Here is a 17,469-nt window from a genome sequence, read left to right on the forward strand (position 1 = left end):
GAGCAGTGCTTGTCCCAGTGTCCGGGCCCACTTCTAGCATTGAAAGATAACACGGGGCTTGTGTTCACCATCTCCAGGTGATAGGGGTGGCGGGCGCCTGTCAATATCCAGGGGATATGTGTGAGGGGCGGGGTCGCCTGTATCTCCAGGGGCGGGTATGGTGTTTATGGTGGGCGGCAGGGACTTGTGGGGTGGTATAATCCTGCTTTTCACGCCAGCCCCTCACTCACTCAAGTTTCTTTTCTTTCCCTAGGAGCGCTCCGCAGAGATGGCAATAAAGGGGTCGCCTTGTCTAGTCGCTTTCCTCGTCTTGGGCAATGTCGTCATCCTGGTAAGGACTGTGCCGGGAGGGGGTGAATGGGCACGGGATGGGGCTCACCAGCATTGTCTGGTTGCCCGGTCTGGAGTCCACCCCTTGCCCCCTGATCCGACGTTTGCCCTTTTCTTTCCCTCACTTTTTGGGGAGGGCTGGCTGTGAATTTACTTAATATTTCTAGGTGATTTGCTATTGTCCAGTAAAAGCACAGCGTGCAAGCCTACAGTTCGGCTATCGTCAAGTGCCCTGTTTCTCTTCGCGCGGGTCTTCAGGCCCTTGTGAGTTTTGTATTCAGCAGGACTTGATGGTAACTCTTAATCCCTTGTACTTCTCTTCTATTTACAGATGAGTGGGTTGGCACTGTTTGCCGAAACCATCTGGGCCACGTCTGACCCATACAAGGTGTACCCAATATTGGGCGTGACTGGGAAGGATGACGTCTTTGCTGGTGGATGGATTGCTATATTCTGCGGCTTCTCGTTCTTCATGCTGGGCATCTATGGCGTCATTGCAACATTGCGCGGCAATCGTTCCATGATCATGGCTGTAAGTATGCAGGGATGGGTTGTCCTTGCACCCATCAACGTGTCTGGGGAGTACCATGCTTGCCCTTTTTCCTGTTTGTTTTGACTCCAGGTTCATCTGATCTTGTGCGTACACTCCTAAAGGCCTCTGATCGGGTGTTGGGGGCTACCTTATGACACTTGTATCTGGCATTCTTAGATGTGGATACTTTTTTACATTCCAATAAATTCTAGGCTGTTCAGTTGATTGTCTTCCTGCAGGGATGTCTAGTTTAAATGTTCCAAGAGCTCCCAAACTACTCCATGTTCCATTCTGATTGACAATTTAGTCCCCCGCTTTTTTTTGTCTTGTCTGACCTTTACTCACTTAACCATGTGCTGTTGCCTCCTTCTTACCTACCTCCTTTGTCCACAGTATTTGGTCCTGATGCTGATCGTCTACATCTTCGAGACTGCCTCCTGCATCACATCCTTCACACACCGAGACTACGTAAGTGCATGGCCCCTACCATTGTGGGCAATACAAACAGCCATTTTAGCGCAGTGTCTGTAGTGCATGACTGGAGCATCATGGGTATTGGGGATGAGGGTGGTACATACAGATGACTTTTCAAACTCTTGTCCTTTCTCCTTTCCATGAAGCATGGAGTGCTTCATGGTATCCTAAAGGTGACTCTGCTACTAGGCGCACATCCATTGGCCCGTGGAATTGAGTAATGGGGGAGGCCCTATAGACCAAATTGGTTGATCTTTGGTTAAAACGTTCTTGATAAAGAGTGGGCGAACTTCCATTAATGCCCTTTACTTGATTTGATTGCAAATGTATAGGCAGAGGACCAATCAATACCTATGGCTTAGTTACACTGGTGAATAATAAATTGCGTGATTCAGCGGAAGGCTTGGATTTGTACAGTGTAGGGCGCTCATACAATGCAGTACTGGTATCTGGTGATGGACAGAATGGAGATATGTTGGACGGTGCTTCCAGTAAAGAGGAAAACCTTGACCTTTCAAAGGCGGTCAGGCATAGGATGCCAGAACACCATATGAAACATATAGCAAGGACTAGGCACATGTAAGATGGAAATGAACTGTAAGTAAGCTAGTTTTCTGAGACAAAAAACAAAGGGCACCGGTTGTATAGTGAAAACAATTTGTTAAACTTTATATAAAAGTCTTCTCTTTTTTTGTTTTTACAAACACCAGCCGATACGTGTTTCGTCAACAGGATAGTACCTGTGACTCATCAGGGCTGCGAGCCGCGCGTGTTCTTATCGGGGTTAAGGTGAAAGTGTAAATATAGTCACGAGGGCGATGGGCCGCAAGGGTCAAAGATGGATGGCTTGCATGGGAACAATCTGGTACGACTGTTGCCTGGTCTCCTGTGGTGAAGCTGTATGCTCCGGACCATAGTGGGTTTAGAGTGTTTAGCACTTTACTTCCGTCAAAAGCATTCCACAACAATGCAACTAGCATTACACAACAATGCAACCAGCCAGCATCCAAGTCTTCGCATCTATGTAGTCGTGTGAATAGTATTCCCTAAAGAGAATTACTTTACCTGAAACGTAACTGCACAATATTGGGAAGTTACCAACCTGCTAGCATGGGGGCAATATGGAAATTTGAAAAGAAGGTACTCTAAATAAGGGTGGTATTGTCAAGGTGTACCAAAGGCAGGACCTGCTAAAACAGAAGGTGAGAAAGCAAAATGGTGCATCTATAACTAAATTGATTATTAACTATTCAGCTGGTTTTGCAAAAATAAAACTACCACCTAATACAGAAATGTGGGTCTTTCTGCAATCTGATTCTAGATTGGGTTCCACTCTACTGCCAACTGAATGAGACTTATAAAAAAACAGCACTTCATCAAAAGATCTTCTGGTTCGCAGCCCTTTTATTGAGAACTGTAGAGAAACTGAAGATGACAGATTTTTTTCCTTTCATGCAGAAAATATAAAGAGAATTTTGTTCCAGGGAGGAACTTTTGTGGTATATTTTATAGTATGCCCCTGTGACCATCGGTATGTGAGAAGCCTGGTACAACAGGCTAAAAAGAGGACACTAAAATACTCTGGCGATAAGCAATAGAGGTGAAAGTTATCAAGTAGAATAGACTCTGCTTTAAATCGGAGTGATAGTCTGGTGCGCCTTTTCTGCATTGATCAAGTCCCGGTAATGGAAAGGAGAGGACCGAGACCTCAGGAAGTAAGAATCTAAATATAGAATTGCAGCAAGGGCACCTTTTGGTCTAAACGGTGACGAAGAGTTATATGGACACAGGTTATAAACCTAAATCAAGTACCACCAGTCATAGGATTCCTGGTAGAAGGGAATTTTTTCCTGCTGCATAGTAAGAAAGAAATATGATCAATCTATAGATTAATAGGCCCCACTGTGTTAAGTATAAAAGTGAAACGATGTAGTATGGGGCACTTAACTTTAAATTGTTGGGAATATGGTGAGTAGGAAAACAATAGGTAATTTGCACCTAGCACATTCATAATTTTCCAATAGGGTTTCCTAAATCTCTGCAAATGAGGATTTGGAGGAAATATCTGATGGGATTATAACAAATTGTTAAAGCATAAATAGTCGTTACTCTAGGTGACATGAGGCTTACGGAATCAATTTAAAGTGTAAAAAAAGACCATTGTAAGAAGCAAGTTTGTGATTTATATTAAGTCACTATTTGGCTTGTAGGGGATAACAGAGTAAAATACATGTTTACATCTGCAAGGGTATACATCCTGAAATTCCATTCAGGATTTAATTAAGATATATATTTTTTGATTAGCACAAAGCCACTTACATTTTTTTTATATTGCAATGAGATGGTTACTATGGTACTTGGATACTTTACTTAAGCCCATTCAGGGTGTAATGAAATTACGTAAGGTCATGCATTGAATGTAGAAACTATTGATTCATGTGTATTTAATTAAGAAAAATATGAAAATAAGATTATCGTTTGAAAGGTTGAAATTGCGGATACCCATATTCAATCATATGTAAGGAGCTGCAAACCGAACAATGGGTGGAGAAGAACTAATATGTTTTCACAAAATAAACCATTTGTCTATAATTGATTGCTGGAATATCAACTATTTTGAAATACCGTGTAGTGTATGAAGGAAAACATCTTTGTTTGATTGCCACGCTAGTTGCACTTTAAGGAGCTACAATTTAAATGAAAGTCCGTCATTCATTGTTGTGGAATGCCTTATGCCGGAAGTAAATTGTTACGAATTATTTAAAACAGTGGGTGACAGCAAAGACTCTGACCACGACAAAAGGCCGCAATGTGCTGTTAGTTGATGGTGGTTTTTTTTTTTTAATAAAGTATATAAAGAGCTCCTGGGTTGCTACGTTTCCACATAAAGGTTTTTTAATTGGATGTGGAATCGTGTTGGCGAGTAGCGACACCGGTTGCAATTGAGGGCGCCAGGGACAGGCGAAGAAGGAAACCTGTGTTCCCACGCTTAGGCCAGGGTGCTCGGCTTCCATTGCCAAACTAGTCTTTACCAAAGTCACACTCAAATCTCACTCAAACAGCCTTCCCGCTGCCTCTCAAACTTGCATACATTGCCCTTTCTAGGCAGCAAAGCCCAAGAATCTGACTATTTTGGTCACCCATACAACGATAATTGATTATGACTTTGCCCCTCAATATACAGACGATGGTAAGAGGAATTACAAGATGCAAAATCAAAATGCGTGGACACTCCTAGACACTGGCCAGATTTCTCCTAACCCTGAACAGAGGAAAGCCGTAACTTTGTAATGAATCAATGAGGGTCCCTCGATTCCAATAATCCAGTGGGGCGTCCCTGGGCTCCATGAATAAGTTGGTGCCAAAGAAGCCGAAAGGTTTAACCAGCTGAGATGCATCTGCACTGTCAACTGTTCTGCCCTACTCTACAAAGTTGTGCTAATAGCTTCAATGTTTCTATGTTCATGACACACTTTCTGCTTCTTTCTCCAATAGATGATCAACTCCAACGTGATCTTGAAGCAAATGTTGCGCTTTTACTCGAGTGACACTACACAGGGCCGACAGCTGACCAGACTTTGGAACGGAATCATGATGGAAGTAAGTGGACGAGGACTGGGATGGTGCCATTAAAGAGATCTGTTTGGGTCTAGCTTTAAGAAAAAAAGCATTTTACGCACTGCCTTGCATGCGGCTGCTCCTTCATTTAAAAAAAAATGCCCATCAAAATAGGGGCTTCTCCCTAACTGTTTCCCACTTATTTGCTTGTTTCTCCCTTCCTTGAATCTCATTCCTACCTATGGAAATTGTGGTGTTTGTGGCATGTTGTATTGTAATGTCTTGTAAAGCGCATTAATCACCCCACATGGGGTATCTCCGCGCTGTAGACCGCTGGGGAACCCGTCCTGGCTATCCCTGTGAGATGGTCCCTACTGGGTATCTCCAAGGTGAAACCAGGCATCCCCGGTGTATGTGGGGGGCCATTGTGGAGATGAGGTAAGCTAATGCCCAGAGTTGCCGAGTGTGATCCCTGGTTAGAGTAGGCACCGAGGCGAGAATTATCTAGTCTGCTGACCCTGGTGCACGACCCTGCCGCGTCGGGAATTGAACCCTGGTCCCGGCCAGTCCTCTGCTTCTGCCGCCTCTAACCAGTGAGCCACACCACTCCTCCTTTCTGTTATTGAGCACACCGTATCTTTGTCCTATTCTGTGGTTTCTCTACTTCTTAGATGTAACATTACTCTATAATGGTAGATCATGGAAGGCCCCAAAACAACCTCTGCACGTCTTGTACAAACTTTGCGATCTAGGAGCTTGCCTCGGGTTAGAATAAGCTAGTGTTAAGATCTTGCACTTGTCAGTTGCCCCAAAGCTTTACTTGCTGCTTTGGCATGTCCCAGTGGGGTAAGGGCTTGGGTGGAGTATGCTGCTACATCAGTCAATACACTTTGCCAATTCAATGTATTTACTGTACTTTGTACTGCCTGGTTTGACCCCTCCTAACCTATTTGTGTCTCCAACCAGTGGCTCATGAACTACCCAAGCTAGCGGTGGCTCCCAGACACCTTTAGGGTAGCTAAAGCCTTGTGTTTATTAGGTCGAGCAGACCTAAAAAGCATGCTTTGTCTGCGAAGATCTTTTGCTGGCGTGTCTGGGGGAATGTGAGACAGCGATCGTTCACGTGCCTCGCTGTCTCAGATTCCTCCTCGAGCGCGCACGTCGCCGTGCACATCCTCTGCCTCGCATTCTCTCTCAATCACAGTCACGCATGCGCACACACATTCCCTCGCGCGCACACTCCCCCCAGGCATGCACACACACCCCCCCGCCCCCCCACCACTCACGGGGCTCACGTGCGCACACATGCACCCCCCTCCCCCCACCACTCACGGGGCTCACACGCGCACACAGACACACATATCCCCCTCCACTCACCGTGCTCTTTTGTCGAATCGCCTCGCTGAGCTCCTTTTCTCCACACGCGGGGCACTTCTCTGGATCTTCACGCTACCTCGGGGCTCTCCCTCCATGATGGGAGCCCCGCATCAACGCACAACACCGGCCTCTTCCGGCCGCGTCACAGGCCCCGCCCATGTCACGGGCAAGGATGCCTGACTTCCTGGTTTCGCCCCCACCGGCAATCCTTGTTCACTGGACCAGTGTCTCCGCTTCAAGCTTCTTGTGCGCAGACTTTTTCAATGCAGCTCCCATCCAGGCGCATGCGCCGACTCCCTGTTTGTGTCCCGTCAGTCCACGCGCGGTCTCTCTGGCCTCTGGAGCAGCGAGTCTTTGGTGCGGGCTGTAGTTTGAGAGGCCTCCTGGCTGAGTAAACAGGACAGTGCACAACCTGCTGGAGCTCAAAGACACTATGGTGCCGTGAGGCGATAATGCTGGCCAGGAGCATGAAGTGGCAGAACGGTGTTTGGCTTGCAATGCAATACAGAGTAACTCACAGGGTCTGTTGGGTCACTGCTTGCTGTGAGTCATAGTTTCGAGTTCACTATCATTTATGATATGAAGGCAGTAATGTCAATGATACATACAGGTCAGTGTCTCAGTAGGACACTGTCCGAACGAAGGTATGAGGTGCAGAGTTTTGGGGTGTCAGTGGGAGAGCTTGAGTGGCAGAGCATCTGATGTTATTATATGCAGGCACATAGTGAGCAGTCTTGAATCACACTGTGCAGAAAAGTGTGAAAGACCGAACATGATTAGCCTTGAGATTTGCAGTGCAGTGTGAATAGCGAATACCGCGACACTACTAGCTACTCCACGGAGGCAAGCTAAAGTTTCTGTGACGGTACTGATATTTCACAATGTGAATAGCAAACGTGGAAGGTACCCTGGGCTGCATATTGGTGTGAACAAGGTCGGATTGCCTAAAATTAGGCAAGGGGACACAAAGAAAACAATGGTCTACATTTGTCGCTAATTATCATTCATGAAACGTTGCTTGGTTAGTATTAGGGGAGTGATTTTGTGAAATCTGATAAATTAAGCTTTCTAGGCTTCAGGGTCAGTAGTCACTCCATTATTCCACTGCAACTCGCCCACAGTTCTGCTCACTTTGTCTCTGGTAGATACATTGCTGCTCCGCCTTGGGCCCCTTAGTCTGGGCTCCCCCTCAGATCCCTCAAAGTCCGGTATGTAATCGGGCCGTGAGTCAGAGAACCATGCGCACCTTTCCTGTTTGGAGGCTTCTGTTCAACCTTAAGCTCAAGGATACCTGCTTATTCTAAGGGCTTGAGACATTTGCTAATCACTAGTTTGTGCTGAAGCTCCCGACACACCAACTGGGAAATGAATGCTCCTGCTCACACGGAGGACAAGAGGGCTCCTTCTCACTCTCGGATACCTGTGGAATTCAGCTCACACATGACTTCCCTAATAATCCTTCCCTACTGTAGCTCTTGTTCACTCTCGGGTTACTGAGAACCATGTTCACCTGAAATGCTCTTCTTCCTATATTTACCCTGAGGTATAATCACCAGCTTATTTCTCACCCTAAGGGCCTGAGGCTTGTATTCCTTCCTAGTTCCCACACAGAATAGTAGGGTGAGCAGGAGTTCAAGAGTATTGCTTGCTTTAGATACCCGAGGCTGCAGTTAATTTTCGTTTCCCTGACACTATTTGCCACTCATGTCCCTAATGGTCCTGCTTGTCCCCAGACCTCTGCTCAGTTCCTCTGGTCACCCTCAAGTGTGTGAGGTACCTACTCTCGTTTGTTTCCTTGAGGCTCTTGACCACTTAGTTTCTCTGAGGCTTCAGCATTGGACATACGTCCCTGAAGCCCCTGCTCACATTAGGCAACAGAAACTACTGATAATCCTCCGGTCACCGAAGTGCCTCCTCTCTTCACTTTCATGTCCCTGAAGTTCCTGCCTTGCCTTGATCCGCTGATTTTCTTGCTCACCTTCGGATCCTGTGTAGCTGCCACCCATCCTTGGGTGACTGGCAAACTCCCTGGAAAGTTGTAGCAGGCACCCACGGTTGGACGCATCAGAATTGGACAAGGCTTCCTCTTTCGGTTGTCACTCAAGGAGCTTATCTGCAAGCAATGTCTTTGATTGCATACAGAATGGTACTTGAATGCTTTTGTATTGTGGGTAGAGACATGATTTGAATCTGAAAAAGCTACATTAAATCACTCTTAATTAAACTTTTAAATTCTTCTCATAAATCTTCTGTCCTCTTGCCTTCCCTAACAGGAACATATATAATTCATTTCTATTCTGTCACTCCTTTCTCTAGTCCCTCATTTCACCTCCCATATCACCAAGTGCAACTATTTGTCCTATTCTCTAGCTCTTTGTATTTCTGTCTATACATCTATAACACCATATTTCCTTTCTTTGTTTCCACCTCGGTCTTCCTTTCTCAATCTCTATACCCTTTCTTTCTGGCTGTAAATACCCCTCATTCTCAATTTTCCTCCTGTCTAGTTCTTCCTCTTTCTCACTCCCTACTTTTCCTCTCCTTTGTGTCTTATTCTACCCATGTTTTTTCCCCTTCTCTTTCCCTTTCTTTCTTTCTCACGCTAGAAATTCCCCTTTCTCCTGTATCTCCCTGAGCTATTCAGTTATTTTGATATTTCTCGTGTCATTATTCCTGCTCACTTAGTATCTCTTTGTAGTTTAATTTGTGACTGCAAACCTTCCCCTCCCTCCAGTCGTGTTCTCGCCTGTCCGTCCCACTCACTTCCCTCTACCCCTTGAAATCTTCTGTGCTCTTTACTACACCTAATGTTATATTCTGTTGCAATGCAATAGGTCTCACTTTTGCAAAAGTTTAAGCTATTAGCATTGTAAATGACAAGGCCTTTTATGTTTTAAAAGCAAAAACATAAATAAAAGGCATTGCCATTTACAATGCCAATAGCTCTAACTTTAATAATGCGAGACATATTGCAAATGCTTGTTTTTAAATAAGCAGAAGGTCACCTTTTCAAAGGTAATGTGAGGCTGTGTTTAGCTTACATTATCTGGCTGCTGATGGCAGGGCCTGACCATGAGCAGTGTTCGGTCAGACTTATGGGCCAGGCACAGAGGTGAAGGAGCAAACGCTGAGGTCCATCTCCTAAATCCTTCACTCTATTGAAGCATTAGAACAAATGGATGATTCTGAATGCTTTTACAGTGGAGAAAGTTAAAAATGAAGTTACCTTTATGGTTAAGTTAATTCTACAGTTTAATTTTCTCCCGTTTCAAACGGTGCATATTCAAACTCCAGGCCTCTTGCTTCTAATGGCCAGTAGGCACTGCCATACATAGAATTAAAGCCTTTTTAGTGGGATACATTTAAAGTGCAGAAAATTCAATTTGTTTTGTTATGCTTTCTTCAAACATGGTGGTCCTTAAACATCTTGTTTTTGTTTCTTTACAGAAAGAGTGCTGTGGGTTCAATGGCCCAGTAGACTGGATCTCCTACACTTCCTCGTTCCGTAGTTTATTCAATGAGTCTTTTGCTCCCTGGCCCTACATGTGCTGCAAGAGAGATGGCAACTTTGCAATAATCAACACCGAGGGCTGTCGTGTTGGCTATATGGACTACATCAACTCCATGGTAATGCATACCGGTCTGGATGAAGATACTGCATTGATGCAGAAGAGGCGGGGGTTTGAGTGATGCAGATGGTCTGTTGTGCAGGAGTCTGAGGTGTTAGAGTAAATGGATTGAATGAGTAGCAGTTCAGAAAAAAAGCATGTTTGGGTGCAGTGGATGGCTTCTAATGACCTGTTTCTTTCTTCCACCTCAGGGCTGCTCAGACTACATTGTTCATGCTATAAATAGCTACACTTGGGGCATCTCTTGGTTCGGCTTCGCAATCCTCATGTGGACGGTAAGGATCACTTTTTCCCTGTCTCAGATGGTCCCATTTGATACTTGGAAGCCTACTTTATATCTTAAGGCGATCAGTTGTGTATCCGTGCATGTAGTCTGCCCATGGGAATGTAAGAGCTGAATGGTGGAGTCATAAGGATAAGAGTTGAAGGTCTAGAATAGGAAACATTTCTGGATAGGTGTGTGAAGGAAATCTATTGCAGATGCTGGATCTGATTGGCTTATGGCGTCCGCATTGGCATAGATGGAAGACATGGCTTCCTGTCTGGTACCCTGTTCTTTACTCTTGTTGGATAACTGATCTGTCATGACCACTGCCAAGTAGGTCCGCTCTTGCCTACATCTTGCCACTTGCTCATGCCATTCCACGACATTACATGCTACGGAGGTCAATCTTTGCTCAACTTTAATGCTGACCAGGTTTGGCTGAATGCTTTCTGGTGAGGAGACCAGTACTTCAAACTAATTTTGGAGTGGAATGTGCGTATCGTAGGGCACTGCTTCTATAACTTAATAGTTGGCGTTATTCTTGTGGTTAAACTTTGTGTAACCTCTGAGCAGTTATAGATTCTGCATATCCACTTACCAGCACACAAGGCACTGATCTACAAATGTTTCGATCTCTGGAATGATCTTTAATTACATTTGCTCCACTCTGCCTTATCGGTGATTGTCCAGACCTGCCTTCTTTATTTTTATTAGAGTTGAAATAAAAAATGGAAGCCTTAAAATGATTACCAGTAAATAAGACCAACTCTGTCTGCATTAAGCCTTTAATTCTGCAACGAGGGGCAGAGCAACCTTTTGGGACAAGCTGCCAGCCCATGGGTTTTTCTTTTTTTCTTTTTCAAAAGCAATGTGCCTTTTCCAACTCTCCTTCACACACCTAGTTCTTTGTCGTGACCTGTTAAACTGATTATCTCCCACATCCTCATGTCCCTTTTGTTTTGAGGCAATATAGGAATGGAGATGACTCCAGGTAGCCAAGGAAATCTGATTTGATGACTAGTGTAAGACTCTGAAGAGTGTGGCCCATGACAATGCGAGCTTGTTCTATGCGAGTAGAGGCAAATGGAGTACACTTTGTTATGACTAGAGTACCTGACTGACCGGGCGAGCTATCCAGCTAGGTCTGTCAATTCCCTGGCCAGAGCTATGGTCGCAAAATCTTGGAAGGCATGTTGTATTTTTGGTAGTTAAAGACCAGAAAGCACTTTCCTACGCTGCCTGGAGGGGGGCCACTGGCTCCAGTGTTGACTTACATTAAGGTGACTTGTAAAGATCCTATCCAACACGAAGCCTGCTCATACCTTCCACTCACCTAAACTGCCTTGTTTGTAATTGTAACTTGTATACAATGATTAGCGTGCGATCACTGTACCACACTAATTGCATTGGCCATGCCGATTAATCTTCATGAAGCTCTAAACCTCTGATTCTTCTCTCTTCAGCTCCTGGTGATGCTTGCCGAGATGTATTACTACACCAAACTCTGAGAAGGCCACTGGATGAACTCTTCCACAAATCTCATCATTCGAACGGTGAAATGATTTCGTGACCTGGTTCTGGCGTTTTGGGCGTGACAGTGACCTCTTTAAAGCTCTGCTTTCAACTTTTTGGCCAACGAACTGCCCAACTGGACTAGGACTACTTGCCACCACTGCCGCCCCAGCCAAACCTGTACATTTATCCTTCTATTTTAATGGCTGCCTCTGGAAGTGGCTGGTTCATTTTAATTTGCTGCCTTGGACTTGCATGGAGGTCTCAGGCCGAGGGCTAAGCAGCTCTATGACGCTGGGAAGGAGTACCTCCTTAGGTAGGTGCTCGTGTGGCAGCGGAATATGTACACATTTTGTTTGTATCTAAACTTTGTATATTCATGTTTCACTAAATAAACTTTTTTTTTTCTTTAAAACTTTCCAAGTTAAATTTGTGGATAAAGATTAGGGGTTCGTTCAGGTGTTTGGTTGGTCATTCACTATTGCAGCATCTGACTTGATGTACCACAGAATAGGCCTTGTTTACTGACTAGGCTTCTAGGTCTAAGGCCCACAACCCTAGGTTTGGATACAGTCTCCTAATGGGTGACCACCATGCTTTTCCTCCTGCAGGGGAGTAATACTAGCATCTCCATATTTCTGTAGCAAACTGGTTAAACGTTCTAAATAATCCCAATCTAGACTGCTACTCTTATTTGGGTTTTCTGCACCTGTATTCCAGGAGTTATTTCCCTCTTTGTAAATGCATCAAAACAATTTAGCAGTATTGCTGGCTATCCCTTGTCCACCTCTGATCTACACATGATCGACTTAAAGCTTGCATGCCAGTAAGGATGGTGTTAGCAAGTTCTGGTGGTATTTTATCGAAGTTGTCCTCCAGGGCTGTGAGCAACTCTGACATATCTGTAAAAGCAGCACCCCCTCCCAAAATACAGTGCATAGTGAATGAGTGCAATGAGCCTAACCACTACACGGGGGGCTTTGGGAGGCTCTTCCCCTCCACATCCCCAAGAAATTTTTGGGAAAAACGTGATGCATTATAAAACACACTTGAATTGTATTCGTTTTTTAAAGCATTGAATAATGACCTTACTGTGCACCAGGATACAACTATTAGGGCTCTTCAATGATTCCCTCAATCACCCTCCAACTGTGCCTCTCACCTCTAGCTCCTCACTATATAGCGCCTCTTACAGACTACAGTAAGTGTCAGCATTTTACATCAAACACAGGCAGTCGTACTTGTGTAAATCAGTGTGTAGGAAGCGTCCTATAACACCAAAGGGACTAGCGGCCACATGCATCAAAGTCCGTTTTTGGGATTCCTTATTTGCGATTTTTAGGGAATCGCAACTAAGGAATTGCAAAACGGGATACATGATTGAAATTGCACAAAATTTGCGATTAGGTAAAAATCGCAATTTTTACTGAATCGCAAATATTATGCGAATTCCAATTTGCGATTTCGCAATTCCCATTGATTCCTATAGGCCAAAAGGCCCATAGGAATCAATGGGAATTGCGAATTCGCAAATTGGAATTCGCAAAATGTTAATGCCATGGGGGGTGGGGGGGTCCAAAGGACCCCCCTGCACCCCTGAAATTTCCTTTTTTGGAAATCGCTAAAAATAGCTTTTTTTTTTTTCCAAAAATGATTGATGCATACTAAAGGTATTTTGGAATCGCCAATGGCCGATTTTTACCGAATCGCACCGTTTGCGATTCCTAAATACCTTGATGCATGTGGCAGTAGGTGTAGGATTCACATGCCATCCAAACTGGTAGGCATTTTTAAAAGTCCTTGTTCTCAGGAACCACATTGTAAAACCGTTGAGGGGGTGGGGTACTTTAGTAAATTATTTCCAGCACACTTTTTTTGTCAAATTAACAATATAGGGCTAGGGGAAAAATGTCTAACCTAAATAATTTATGAAATGCACAGTGAGAAAATGGATCTCTAGTAACTAGTAATACTAGTAACCCTCCGATCTATGCACATAAAATACTGATCTGCATGGTACACGCCCTTTGCAGCAGGCATATTCACCATCTGCACTAACTTAGAGAGGAGTCAAACTGCCTCTAGACAAAACCCAGTATCTCGAGCAGGAACATTAATCACCAGAGTTATCTTGGCACTTTCATTGTTGCATGACAACTGTTGGATACACAAGGAACTCTCCAGTGCTTGTTAAAGCTGCTGCACTGCTACAAACCAGTCCCCACCCTTCCAGCCTCCCGGGTAAATGCCTAATGCCCAGTGTGACCCGTCCGGCCTGGCATTTCTCAGTTTATCCAGTCTTGCTTTTTATTCCCCTTTGTGATAAATCCCACTTGATGCCTTAATTTTCTAAGTAAGGAACCATGGCAAAAGCAGTATAGCAAGCAGTGGAATTAATACATGGTGTTTATGGAACGCCAAGTCTGTGACCAGGCTTAATTAAAAAAAAAGTTCACTGTTACTCCTCTCAAACGGAGTTAAAGGTTCATATGGATATTAAACCCGTGTACACCTGCATCAATACTTGCTTATGGTGTGCCATGGTGCCCCCGCCATATACAGTGCCACAAACATGCAGTCTAGCCATATTCAGAATTGTTTCTATTAACGAAACGCGGTCACCCACAATACAGAACACCCAAACACTCGAGACCCTTGCACCCGTGTCTGTTTCTGCTGTAGTTGTAATTGCAAAGACCAACTTATGTGCAATCAGTCTGACCCTGCAGTCTAACCTAGCAAAATGCCAGAAAGTAAAACCTGCACTTTAACCGGGGGTGGGGGCAAAGGAGAGCAGCCCGGGTATATTTGAACATTCAGATTTTGGTGCTGAAACCACCAGAATCCCTATTAATCCCCATCTGATGCGTGGAAATGTAATTTAAACGAGTGGCACACTTTTAATCCTGGGGTATTGGAATTTAGAGTGCAATAACATGCTAGTATAAAAGAACCCTTGCATTCTGTACCTTCCCCGACCAACTGAGCGTTGTTCTTCGTCTGAGCTGCGATGACCAACTAATGCTTTGACATCTAAACTGAGCGCAATTTCCCCCTTTACACCCAGGATCTGTCTAGTTAGTCACACAACAGTCCTCATCCTGAGGCGACTGCTTGATTTGAGTTGTACGAGCACTGAGGGATCGGGTAGAAAGGAAAGTTTGAACCCTCGGACAATTGTCTTGTGGATTTAGGATGTCTTGGCCCGTCGAGTGCCCTGCCCTGAACTTCGACATTTTCACAAGAATGAAATATCCAGTGGAGAACGACTGAGACGGAGAAATGGTGTGGATCTAGCAAATTTGTTCCTGATAGTGTAAAACTGGCTTGGTGACAGAACACAATAGGCACTCCAGAATGTGGATAGTAGCACGCATTCCCCTTTTTCTTACATTTTTTATTAAAGATCTATTTATGAACTCTGCATTACACAAGTGCTTACACAGGACTCTCGCACTGAATGTCCAAGTCTCCCAATGTCCCCACTGATCAGCAGGGCAAGCATTAGGGCAGTGCGGCTGCACTGGGCGCTGACCTGTGAAGGGGGGGGGGGGGGGTGGCACTGTTTACCAAGAACTTACGATTGGAGAGACGAGGTACTCTTGCCCGGTGGTAGTGACTGTATCCGAGAAAGCGGCTATGGTATGTGGGGGGCGCCAAAATTGATTGTCGCACTGTGCGCCACCAGCGCTAAAGCCGGCCAGGCGGTCAGGACGGTTGCCCACAGCATAGTTTTAGAGCAGACCTGGGTTTCAAGCTGGGTATTTGAAGCTGGGCCAGAGTGCAAGATTGCCACATAGGTTTACAGAGCGCAAGAGTATTTATAAAGTGTGTATGTGGCAGTTTCTAGTTATTTTAAGGAGGGGCAAGATTCTGAACATTCGGCATAGACCAGCGATGAAAGATATAAAAATCGACCTTTTCATAAGGCTCATTTCCACCTCCCAAGTCTCATGCAATGCCTACATGTGGACAGGAAACTGGCTCAATTCAGCAGGAGTTTGTGCACTCTGTAAGAGGGGCATTTTCCTTCTGCAAATTAAGTAAATGATTTGAGCAAGATTATAAGCCTTCAGATCCCAACGCCAGCAGCTTCTGCTGTCGCACAGACGGAGGCGAGCTAGGAACCGTCTTCGCAATCAGAACATTTGTAAAGCACACTACTTAACCATGAGGGTCTCCAGGCGCTGGGGGGAAGGGGTGCTGTTACTGCTGAAAGCCAGGCCTTGAGCAGTCTTCTGAAGGGGATCTCGTGTGGTAGATTTGGGTGCCAGCAAGGTTACAGCGACGGACTGGAGTCACTAACCAGCCATGGCAATTGCGTCCGGCCGGCCCACTGGGGAAACGCCCAGTGCCTGCTACAGCCAGTCTGGCCCTGAAGGTTTGTTGGTGCAGCCACTACCGATGCCCTGACCCAGGCATAAAAGGCAATCCTGAAGACATGGCTTTACTGTGCCAGGTTGGCACAGGGCCGTTTAAAGACTTGAGAATGAAGGCCTACTGTTTGAGACTGACGGAGGAGGGAGTTGTTCCAGAGGATTAGTTTATTTAAAATTCCCCCAAAATCTCAATAAAATATGCTCCTCTCACAATCTACATATTTTGTGTACTTTTAATGATAGATTTTTATCTGATTCAAGTGTCCGTTCTTGATCCGTTCTTCCTACCATAATGCTACAAAACTGGGCAAGAACAGGAGATTAACAAATCTACCCCAATGAACATGTGCTGCCCAACTAGGATTTTTTTTTTCCTGTGAGTTGCTGGATTCTGCCCGGAATTGTGTACATGTAAGGAAGCTCCTCTCTGGAGCAAAGCCTTGTTGGGGAATTGATCACCAGTCTCCTGATTAAACATTCTCTCAACTTGTTTATAGCTCACACTTTCAACTCTTGCTTCCAAGACAGTCTACCATTGGCTTCATTTGGAACAGCGGGTCTTGTTGACCTGAACTGTGTAAAGAAAATATTCTTTACTACTGTTGAACACTGACCGTGCAGTTTTGTACTGCGCAATCTTATCTCGGACCTCATTGCTTAAATTACAACTCGGTGGGTCAGGAATAGTCGGTACCTAACCATCTCCGAGTTGGATCCATTGCTAATGATTCGTCCCTGATATAAGGCGCGCACACACTTTAGCTTCCCAATGGGGCTTTTTTTTTTAATGAAGTTCTTCTGATCTCCCCATCGAGAGAATCCACTAAGCAAGGCATTTATTGCAGTGTGTTCGAAAAATGTTAAATGAATATCCTATTGTAAATTCCAGATATTTTGAGTTCATTTTAGCAAATTATCTGTGAGCCACCAATAGCGCACCCTTGGATTTTCGAAGAAAAGGCGGCTTCTGGTAAAATATTTTTAACCTTCTACGTATCCTGTAATTTCCTTCTGAAAAATATTTGTGACCTATGACAAATAGAAAATGATGCATCTTTCTTGTCCTGCTACATTCCAGCAGAGAAGCAGACAGCTCACAAGGTCTTTGCTTAAGTCTTTTAAACTAAGACATTGGAAGGATCACCTTGCTACAACCTGTACAGAGAAGGTCTAAACAAGTGTGGGTGAAACAGGACCACGAATGAAGGCTTCTCCAATCAAATGGAGATACAGACGAGTTCTTTCGGTATACTGGGAGACTGGTGGATTTATACGCTGGGCATTCTTGCTTCTTTCAGACACCGACTGCTTCCTAAATCAAGCCTCTGCTGGTCATTAAATTGACACGCTGCTTTCTGCGAAGTCGGCTATAGTTGCACTAAACCATGCCACTGCCATTCATCGCTTAAACAA

At 44.8% G+C, this 17,469-nt stretch overlaps 1 protein-coding gene across 1 annotated transcript; it reads left to right on the forward strand.

Moving 5' to 3' along the window:
• The first annotated feature begins 255 nt into the window (after positions 1-255).
• Positions 256-12,084, forward strand: UPK1A (uroplakin 1A). The gene is made up of 7 exons (XM_086928606.1): positions 256-331; positions 662-862; positions 1,256-1,330; positions 4,832-4,936; positions 9,719-9,898; positions 10,092-10,175; positions 11,629-12,084. The coding sequence occupies exons 1-7, from the start codon at positions 269-271 to the stop codon at positions 11,671-11,673; spliced, it is 753 nt and encodes a 250-aa protein (XP_086784732.1). The 5' UTR covers positions 256-268; the 3' UTR covers positions 11,674-12,084.
• Positions 12,085-17,469: the final 5,385 nt, after the last annotated feature.

This window comes from Lissotriton vulgaris, chromosome 7 (assembly GCF_964263255.1).
Source record: "Lissotriton vulgaris chromosome 7, aLisVul1.2, whole genome shotgun sequence".
Lineage (NCBI taxonomy): Eukaryota > Metazoa > Chordata > Amphibia > Caudata > Salamandridae > Lissotriton > Lissotriton vulgaris.